Here is a 10012-nt window from a genome sequence, read left to right as displayed (position 1 = left end):
TTGCCCATGGATATGTGTTTTTATATGGAACTATAGAAAAAGAAGCATGTTGGCATTGGTGTTTGGAAGAACATGAGCTGGTACGTAAAATCAATAAAATACCAAAGATGGCAGGCAAACTGGGGCAATCTGCTTCAACTAAATAATATAATAATAATCTAATTAGTAAAATTAATCATAGCACGAATAAATTAAAGTCGTTAGGATTGAGGAAATAGTGAAAATACTATTCATTTTAATTAAAATTGCAGACAGGATAATCATTTTGGTTTTTATTCAATTATTATATTTCCAGTTTTTGTAACCAAAGCCGTGGTTGACTCTATGCTGCTGAAGATAAAAAGAGAGCTTCCCAAGGTTAGAATAGATATGGGCAGAAAATTTGGAGAAGGAAAGCAAGAAAATGGAGCAAATTCTCAGCATGAATGGAGGGAGTGGAGAGCAAAGCTATGCCAATAACTCGATAGGACAGGTCAGTTTCTTCACCCTTTCTGTTTCCGGAAAGCCATCAGAGTGCAAAAACGGCTTCTCCATGGTGATGCATGGCTTCCCTGAAAGAGCAGGCCCCCTCCCTGTTTCAGGCTGAACATAGTTGACAGTTAACGCCCTCTAGACTATAGATCATGGCCAATCTTTGACCATGGTAGAGTAAATTTTGTTTTATTGATTGACGTGTTAAAATTGCCAGGAAGAAAAGTGCAGCTCATATTTGGCATGTTATATGTCTTGATCTGTAGAAAGTTCTGCATATCGTACATTATAGGAAACACTGCTCCAAGATAAGCGGGTTCCTGTTTTTGGTCTGAAAGCGAAAATTTTATGGTTGGACCCCTGATGGGGGCCAATCACCGAAGGCACCAAGCCAGGAGCTAAATTCTGATAGGCTTGAGTTTGATTCAGAACTATTCTGCTACCCGTTGAGGAAATAATTGCTAGATGTCGTGCCTTATCTGATATCGTGATACACCTGCCTATAGTATACATAATTTATTTTTCCTTGTTGTAGAGTACTTGTCTTTCCCGGTCGATGCCGCTGATTAAGCAAGCAGTGTTAGATTTCTGCTGCACCAAGTTGCCAGAAACCGTCACCATCGCAGACCTTGGATGTTCGTCAGGACCAAACACTTTCTATGCAGTATCCGAGATCACAGGCATCATCTACGAAAGGTGCTGTCAACTTGGTCGATCAGCACCAGAATTTCGTGTGTTTTTGAATGACCTTCCTGGAAATGATTTCAACACTGTTTTCCAGTCTTTGTCAGCATTTCAGGAGAAACTAAGGGAAGAGAATGGACCTGGGTTTGGGCCATTGTACGTTGCGGGTGTCCCTGGCTCTTTCTACGGAAGGCTTTTCCCATTAAAAACTTTGCATTTCGTACACTCTTCTTCTAGCCTTCATTGGCTTTCTCAGGTCGGTTTATATTGTTTCTTTGGGAAATGCACTGTATAAACCATGCTCATTTTCAGAGCCTGAGATTCCTAAAAATGTTCCTGACATTCAAAAATATCCATAGGTGCCCCCGGAATTGACTGATAAAGCAAATCCACTAATAAACAAATGGAAGATTTTCATCTCAAAGACAAGTCAACCTGCCGTGATAAGTTCCTACTTGACTCAGTTTCGGAAGGATTTCTCTTTGTTTCTCAAGTTACGCTCAGAAGAAGTACCTCCAGAAGGCCGCATGGTTTTGACATTCAGGGGCAGAACAACAGCAGATCCAACCTCAGATGAAAGCTGTTTACTCTGGGACTACCTAGGTCAGGCATTTCAGGATTTGGTCGCAGAGGTATATGCTCTTAATGTTTTCGTGCCTCTCTCCAGGAATAATTTCCCATGGCAACAACATGGTAGGATCAATAATCAGACCAAAATTTCCCTAAATCAACAGAAAAGACAATCCACTTAACATGTATTCAAGTTTCTGTCCGTCCATTGCCTCCTAGAACTAGCTAATTAGATCGTTTCTTTACAAATGCAGGGCCTTGTCGAAGAGGAAAGGTTAGATACCTACAACACCCCATATTACGAGCCTCACCCAGAAGAGATTCAAGCTGAGATAGAGAAAGAAGGATCTTTCACCCTCGACCGTCTTGAGGTCGTAGCATTACCATGGGATTCTGTCAATGGAGGAATCAAAGATGACAGAGCGATGACAGCTAAACGAATGGCGAAGGCCATCAGGGCAGTCAATCAGTCAATGTTTCGGAGTCATTTCGGGCCAGATATCCTGGACCCTTTATTCCATAGGTTTATTGAAATCATGGCAGCAGATACCAAGGAAGTGGAGCATGTCAGCTTGGTTATTTCTTTAATCAAGAAAGCTTGATATCAAAGAAAGTTGCTCTGTTGCCTCTGTCAGGGCTCAGGATTTGGTTCTCGCATTCTGCTTGCAAAAGCTTTCGGATGAAATTGATTTCTTCTGTTGGTAAATTAGTTCTTCCAGGTGCTTTCTGCTGAAAAACATGGTTTTGAATCTTGTTCTTCCGGTGAATCAATCTAATGAGCATTTTGAACAAGAACTACAGTTAAATCCACAGCTTTTGCAGGTAGTATGATTGACTCCATGCCCATGGTCAACAGTAGCATTGTTCATCTTCGGTTCTCTCTTCTTCTCGTCTTCTCCAAAAACAAAAAAATCAAAATTAATCAACTTCAGATTATCATCAGTAAGCAAGAATCTTAGATGGATCAAACCTACACCAAGATTGACCGTTCTAACCATTAGGGGACAAGATTCAAGGAAAAAAATAATATGATTTTTAATTCAAAGTAGTCACTTGGAGTTATAAATTAAGAATTAACTTTATTCCAGTATTAATATTAATTTTTTAATCAAATTTACATAAGATGTAATAAATTAAATTTTTTAAAATCAATGAATATAGTGAATACACTAATTGTCGTAATTCGAAATATTTTTTTTGGGTTAAAATCAATGAATATAGTGAATACACTGCTGTAATAATTCAAAATATATTTTAAAAACAACATATATTAAATATTTGAATTAAAGTATTCTTTATAAAGGAGTAAGTAATATTATATTTTTTATATGTTCCAAACAAAAACTTTTAAAATTATATTAAATGAAAATATATTATTTCTTAATAAATTAGAACGAGATTGAACCTAAAATTTATGACCACCGCTCCAGGTCATGTCGAGTTGCAGGGCTGACTTGACCATTGAACACCTCTAATCATTGATTATATAAATATATATAATAGTTTCGATTTTATTAATAAACAATATATTTTTATTTAACTATATTTAATTATATTTTTAAGACTTTTAAAATACCCCATTAGCCATTGTAACATGGATTTGAATTATATACTAGCCATTATTTTCTTCCCATTCTATGAGAAAATAATGCAGAGATATTAAATGGGGAAGATAGGCAAACGAGAGAAGTTGGATTCAGAATTATTCTGCTACCTGTTGAGGAAATAATTGCTAGATAGCGTGCCTTATCTGATAAACTGACTCATATCATTCTGTCTTTAAACTTTTTATGTGTACTCTGTTCCACACATTGTAATTTTTGCTAGTCGAAACCATGCAACCTATATGCGGCCATGCAAACTAGATCATGATCAGATATTGTAACTTTTCATTGCCTATTGTATATATCTTTGTTTCTTATTGTAGACTAGTTGTCTTTTCCTCGTAGATGCCGGTGCTCAAGCAAGCGGTGTTAGATATCTGCTGCACCAACTTGCATGGCAGACCTTGGATGTTCGTCAGGACCAAAGAGTACTTTCTATGCAGTTTCCCAGATCACAAGCATCATCTAGAAAAGGTGCTGTCAACTTGGTCGATCCGCACCAGAACTTCGTGTGTTTGTGAATGACCTTCCTGGAAATGATTTCAACACCGTTTTCCAGTCTTTGACAGCATTTCAGGAAAAACCAAGGGAAGAGAATGGACCTGGCCACCTGGGTTTGGGCCATTGTACGTTGCGAGTGTCCCTGGCTCTTCCTACGGAAGGCTTTGCCCATCAAAAACCTTGCATTTCGTGCACTCTTGTTCTAGCCTTTTTCGGCTTTCTCAGATCGGTTTATTTGTTTCTTTGGTAAATGCACTGAACAAGCCACGCCCATTTTACAGCCCGAGGTCCCCAAAAAATGTTCCTGACATGCGAAAGTATCCATATACAGGTTCCCCGGAATTGATTGACAAAGCAAATCCACTAATAAACAAATGGAAGGATTTTCATTTCAAACAAGGCACTTCTATGTTACATGACATTGTACGAAGCTAGTTAATTTTTATTGAAGGTTAAAAATTTAAAAAAATAAAAATGAAATTTTTTAAAATTAATATATTGAATTTAAACATTCATAATTAAAAAATATATAATAAATAATAATTTATATAATATGTAAATAAAAAAAATTATAATAGTGCTTTAAGAAAATTTTATTCAATAATGGTAATATCTTTTTTAATATAAATAATTAAATTATTTGTAAGAAACTTATCATTCATTTTATTTCGAAATTATAAATGACTAAAAAATGAATATAGTCAACATCTAATATTATTGTTTTATTATATTTAAGTTATAAATAGTTAAATACGATATACATAATTAATAATTTATTCTTATACTCAAGATAATTTTTTTAACTAAATATAAAACATAAAGCACATTAAAAACATATACTCAAAATAATTTTTTTTATATAATTAGGATTAATAAAAATAATATTTAGTAAAATTTTAAACAATAACTAATAATACAACACTAGAACTTATATTTGAGAATTATATATATAATAATTTTTTAATTTTTAAAAATTAAAATTATTAAAAAAAAATCTACATAATAAAAAATAAAAAACCATGACAAGTAAGAGATATAATCTATATAACAAACCAAAAAAATGAATATGATTGATGATTCGTAAAAATTTAAAAGAGAAAATCTATAGAAACTTAAAATATATGAGCAAATAGAATAGAATTGAAAAAATAAATAATAATAATAATAAATTAAATAAAAATTTTATTTTTTATAATTTCATAATATAAGAATAAAAAAGAAAAGAGAGAAATATGGATGGTGAAATTTAAAAAATTTAAAAAAATTAAAAATTTGAATAAAATTGAATGAGGTTTGTAAAGTTATTTTATTATTTCTTAATTATATTAATTATTTAATAAAAAATTATTTTAAAAAATTATTAAGAAATATATAAATATAAAAAATTTTAAAAATCTACATGACATAATTTTTGAATAAATATATTATTTTAATAATTATTTTATAAAAAAAATTATTTTTATAATAAAATAAAATCTTTGAATTACAAATTTTTTATATTTAAAATTTTGAGTACAAGTGTTTTTTAATTGTTTTATATTTTTCAAATTTAAATATATTTTTTCAAATGTCACTCTTATTGAGAGACATAATTTTTATATGAAAAGTCATTAATAATTCAATAATCATATTATGTCACAACATATAATATAATTTTTTAATTGGTGAGATTTTTTAATAATCATAATTTTTCATATTAAAAACTCAACTTTTTATTTATAACTTTTCATATAAAGAGAGATAACTTTTCATTTTGAAAATACACCATGTAACCGTAAATTAAGAATTAATTTGATTTGAATATTAAATATCAATTTTTGATCAAATTTGCATAAAATATAAGTAATTAAATTTGAGTTTGAATATCTTAAAATTAATGAATATACTAGCCTTTTAATTCAAAATATATTTCAAAAGCAAAATATGTTAAATATTTGAATTAAAGTATTCTTAATAAAGGAGTAAGTAATACTATATTTTATAAAACAATAGTATTAGGACAAAATTAAAGGTATTACTTCTCACGAGAACTAAGAAATGAAACATGAGATATGAAATGATAATATCACGAGATGCGCCACCAACCCCCAATCTCTCACGAAACGGGGCCATTCGTTTCCGCAATCGTCTTCACGGCAGCTTCCGCTCCCACCTACCCACACATCTCCTCTTTCTTTTATTCTTCAAACAAATGTTTCTTCCTACCACAAAAACATAAACAAGGCCCTCCCTCCTCCTTTCTCGCGTAGCCCCCCGACCCGAACCCGAAACCAGCCTTATGGCATGCTCGACGAACGCTTTGTCTCTTTCTCTCTCTTCCAAGCTCAATACCAAGTCGTCGCCTGACTTGAACCCCAACTCCTCCGACTTTTTCCTGCGGGTTAATAAACCCGCCAAGGTTTCTTTCCGGGGTTCGAGTTCTGGTGAGTTGAATCCAGGCCGAGTTGCTTTGTCAAGACCGAGTGGATTCAGGGGGAGGATTTGCGCCAATGCAATTCAGGTGATGGATCAGTCAGTTGGTGAAAAGAGCTCCAGCGCTCCCACTATTGTTGAAGTGGATTTGGGTAATCGGAGCTACCCGATCTACATCGGTTCCGGCTTGCTTGATCAACCTGAACTTCTTCAAAAGTTAGTTAATCCATTCAGAGTGAATTCTAGCTATCTGTTTTTAGATTTTTGAAAAGAGTATGTTAAGTGGTTCGTGGTGCATAAGTGTTAATGAATTGTCGTTTTTTTGATAGGCATGTTCATGGGAAGAAAGTTCTTGTTGTAACTAATACCACAATTGCTCCGTTATATTTGGATAAAGTTGTAGATGCATTGACAAAAGGAAACCCCAATGTTTCTGTTGAAAATGTGATTTTACCTGATGGAGAGAAGTACAAAAACATGGTGTGTTTTTCCTTTAGTTAACGTTTTGATTTTGAGGCATTGTTGCTGCTAAGCTCAATGGAAGTAACAGTAATAGTTGTGCCTATAGGAAACTCTTATGAAAGTTTTTGACAAGGCCATCGAGTCACGGTTGGACCGGAGATCTACTTTTGTTGCCCTTGGGGGTGGTGTGATTGGTGACATGTGTGGTTTCGCTGCTGCATCTTTTCTTCGTGGTGTTAATTTTATCCAGATTCCTACTACTGTTATGGCACAGGTCTCTTGGTACTCATGGCTCATTTATATATAATTTTCACATTGTGTGCATTGCTTTTCACGTTTTTGACTTTGTTATACACAGGTTGATTCTTCAGTTGGAGGTAAAACTGGCATAAACCATCCTCTTGGGAAGAACTTGATTGGTGCTTTCTACCAGCCTCAATGTGTGCTTGTAGACACAGACACATTGGGCACTTTGCCAGATAGGGAACTGGCATCAGGGCTGGCAGAGGTTATAAAATATGGGCTCATCAGAGATGCTGAGTTTTTCGAGTGGCAGGAAAAGAACATGGAGAAACTGTTGGCAAGGTATGGGGTGCTTATTGAAAGAACACTAGCTAAACATTTGAATAAATTGAAACTTCTTCTGAAATGTGAAACTGAGAGGACTTTCGGTAACAATTGAAATTCAAAATGGTCATTGTCAATTTGTCATTTCAAGCTTTTAGGAATATACATTTTGTTGCCCTTTTACATGATCAAATCTGCTCACTGGTGTGCTTTGTAATATTTTGGACTCATATGCCTCTCCTTGTCTACTCCAACCTTGGTCTTATAGTGTGGTTCTTCCCTAATTATTACAAGCTATATTTCTTCAAGCCTGTATGTAATCTGGTGTTGATCATTGCAGGGATCCTAATGCGCTGGCTTACGCTATAAAGCGATCATGTGAAAACAAGGCTGAGGTTGTGTCATTAGATGAGAAGGAAAGTGGTTTGAGGGCTACGCTGAACTTGGGTCATACATTTGGTCATGTAAGATTTATATCTGTATGCTTTTTTTTTTCTTCCAAGTATAACTTGCAAATCAAGGTTTTATAAAGTATTTTTTAATCTTATTTAGAGTTTAAGTTGTATGACTGCGTGGTTTGGAATGCTGAAAAGGAAATTGTGGAATGGTTGTAAAATTGTACAAAATTTTGAGTTACCTGCAATTTGAGATGTTGTAGTGTCATTTCATAGCAATTATACTCTCTTTTTCAGTGGGGGAGAGGTTTGGATAAATTTATTTTGTATTTTCTTTTGGAAATTTTTCTTGTTATTAAAGGGATCTGTAGTCACACCATATCGCAAGAGCTTCCCTTTCCCTGATGTTTTCATGTTTCTTTCCAGGCAATAGAAACTGGCTTCGGATATGGACAGTTGCTTCATGGAGAAGCTGTTGCAGCTGGCATGGTATTGCAGTTGTTATTGCATTTCTTTTTGATCCTCTTCCCTCCATCTGTGCTAAACTCGATTGTGTGCTAATCTCAGGTCATGGCTGTTGACATGTCATACCGCCTTGGTTGGATTAACAGTTCACTTGTCAAACGAGTTAAGGATATCTTACTGCAGGCTAAGTTACCCACTGCTCCTCCTGAAACCATGACTGTGGAGATGTTCAAGTCTGTCATGGCAGTAAGAGCCAAGCTTTCCTTGTTCCTGTAAATCTCAGACTGCTTTCTCTAATACTTGACAAATATGTACAATATGGTTATTTGCAGGTTGATAAGAAGGTAGCTGATGGGCTGCTAAGGCTTATCCTTCTGAAAGGTCCTCTTGGCAATTGTGTTTTCACTGGCGATTATGATAGAAAGGCACTGGATGATACACTCTCTGCATTTTGCAAGTCATAGTTCCTGATTTTATTCATTGCTTGTCTTATTGCTTTACTCAAATCATTCATCCAGATCCTTGGGTCGTGTATCGTTATGGTCATGCTACGTGTTTATCGTACCTAGGATTCTTCTTCTTGAGCTTCATTGGCAAAGGCTTATACCAACTTGTAATGTTAGTGTCTATGGCAGTCAATAAAAATGAAAAATGCATCTAAAAGAATTTTTTTGGTTTGTCTTTCTTTTATTATTTCATTCTACTATTTGTTTACTTCTCCAATTACCCAATTAGAAATCCTTTGCCCTGCCACTTTGATAAGCCAGAAAGATTGTGCAGGGTGGGAACTTGGTAGTTTCTTGGCCCAAAATGCTTACAGAGTGCTATATTCACAATGAAAGGCGTTCTTGGTCTATTTGGGCCTATGAAGGTATCTCCGCAGTTTCTCCCACCACACTTGGATTTGTGTAATTATCCAAAGCTAATAAGAAAACTTTATATTAATCTGTTTAAATTTGCAGAGTAAAAAATTATAATGTTGACTTAATACATACACACACACACATATATAGATTATAGTGCTATAAGAGTTTCCAAAGACAAAAAAACTCAAGATTATGATGGAAAATAAAACATCTCTTATAATTAAATGGTAATGATAATGTACTCATAAACATATTGAATTTTTATTTTGTCTATTTATGAGATGACAATCAATAATTAAACGATAATGTATTGATTCAGGGCTTGCTAATACTTGAAGAACACCAATTCAACAAGCTATTTTATTCGCGCCATTTCTATGATGTTGAAAGACTAATCTATGGACTTAATAATGATAATAACACTAGTATAACATATAAAGACAAGATTAGAATTTAGCTTATTCAATTCCTTTATTTAATTTATTTTTAATTTTATTAAAAACTATTATATCAATAATATAGTAATGTTACATCAACATTACATTATCACTTAACTCATATTTATTTGAAATATAAATATAATTTTTAAATGTCATATCATTAAATTAATTATCACTTCAATAAAATATATCATGTCAGTATAATCAAATATTATATCAATATAAATAATGAAATTTTTTTAATACACCTAATAATTAGATTAATATTGTTAATTTTAAAAATATAGAGATTTAAATTTCAAAAATTATTATACGGAGATTAAATCTATTTCTTTTGATAGAGTATAAAAATTAATTGTATAATTTGATCATCATTAAATATTAAAAAATTATTAGATAACAAAACAATTATTTGTTTATGATTAATCAAGTTTAAGGTTGAAGGAACCGGTAGGAGCTGAGGGTTGACGGTGAAGAGGGAAACGAACCAAGCCACGTGGCTCAATGAAATTGAGAATGACTGAATAGTCCGCCGATTAACACGTTAAAAAGAAATTTTAAAAAATAAATAAATA

At 33.3% G+C, this 10012-nt stretch overlaps 3 protein-coding genes across 3 annotated transcripts in view; all 3 read left to right on the top strand.

Moving 5' to 3' along the window:
- LOC110410042 (protein ALTERED PHOSPHATE STARVATION RESPONSE 1-like) overlaps window positions 1-260 on the top strand; it is a 1084-nt gene extending 824 nt beyond the window's left edge. The window contains exon 2 of the mRNA XM_021419612.1: window positions 252-260. Coding sequence (XP_021275287.1) covers window positions 252-260 — 9 coding nt within the window. The remainder of the gene's footprint in view (window positions 1-251) is intronic.
- A 128-nt stretch (window positions 261-388) lies between these two features.
- On the top strand, window positions 389-2327 carry LOC110429122 (putative methyltransferase TCM_000168). Its single transcript, XM_021445015.2, has 4 exons — window positions 389-472; window positions 1007-1411; window positions 1515-1787; window positions 1980-2327. The coding sequence occupies exons 1-4, from the start codon at window positions 404-406 to the stop codon at window positions 2325-2327; spliced, it is 1095 nt and encodes a 364-aa protein (XP_021300690.1). The 5' UTR covers window positions 389-403.
- A 3669-nt stretch (window positions 2328-5996) lies between these two features.
- Window positions 5997-8808, top strand: LOC110429111 (3-dehydroquinate synthase). Its single transcript, XM_021445000.2, has 8 exons — window positions 5997-6458; window positions 6572-6722; window positions 6811-6978; window positions 7063-7289; window positions 7612-7735; window positions 8093-8155; window positions 8234-8377; window positions 8464-8808. Exons 1-8 carry the CDS (start codon window positions 6109-6111, stop codon window positions 8593-8595), a joined length of 1359 nt encoding a protein of 452 aa, XP_021300675.1. The 5' UTR covers window positions 5997-6108; the 3' UTR covers window positions 8596-8808.
- The last annotated feature ends 1204 nt before the right edge of the window (window positions 8809-10012 follow it).

Source organism: Theobroma umbraticum, unplaced genomic scaffold (assembly GCF_002168275.2).
Source record: "Theobroma umbraticum cultivar Fairchild unplaced genomic scaffold, ASM216827v3 scaffold_44.0, whole genome shotgun sequence".
In the NCBI taxonomy this organism is placed as follows: Eukaryota; Viridiplantae; Streptophyta; class Magnoliopsida; order Malvales; family Malvaceae; genus Theobroma; species Theobroma umbraticum.
The sequence above is the reverse complement of the archived record's forward strand: the minus strand, read 5'-3'. Positions and strand labels throughout refer to the sequence as shown.

Excerpts from the sequence above, each read along its gene's own strand:
- LOC110429122 (XM_021445015.2), top strand. The coding sequence starts at position 404 with ATGGAGCAAATTCTCAGCATGAATGGAGGGAGTGGAGAGCAAAGCTAT. Across the intron at positions 473-1,006 it reads CCAATAACTCGATAGGACAG|AGTACTTGTCTTTCCCGGTC; the intron begins GTCAGTTTCTTC and ends TCCTTGTTGTAG. Across the intron at positions 1,788-1,979 it reads TTCAGGATTTGGTCGCAGAG|GGCCTTGTCGAAGAGGAAAG; the intron begins GTATATGCTCTT and ends TTACAAATGCAG.
- LOC110429111 (XM_021445000.2), top strand. The coding sequence starts at position 6,109 with ATGGCATGCTCGACGAACGCTTTGTCTCTTTCTCTCTCTTCCAAGCTC. Across the intron at positions 6,459-6,571 it reads CAACCTGAACTTCTTCAAAA|GCATGTTCATGGGAAGAAAG; the intron begins GTTAGTTAATCC and ends TTTTTTTGATAG. Across the intron at positions 8,156-8,233 it reads AAGCTGTTGCAGCTGGCATG|GTCATGGCTGTTGACATGTC; the intron begins GTATTGCAGTTG and ends TGCTAATCTCAG.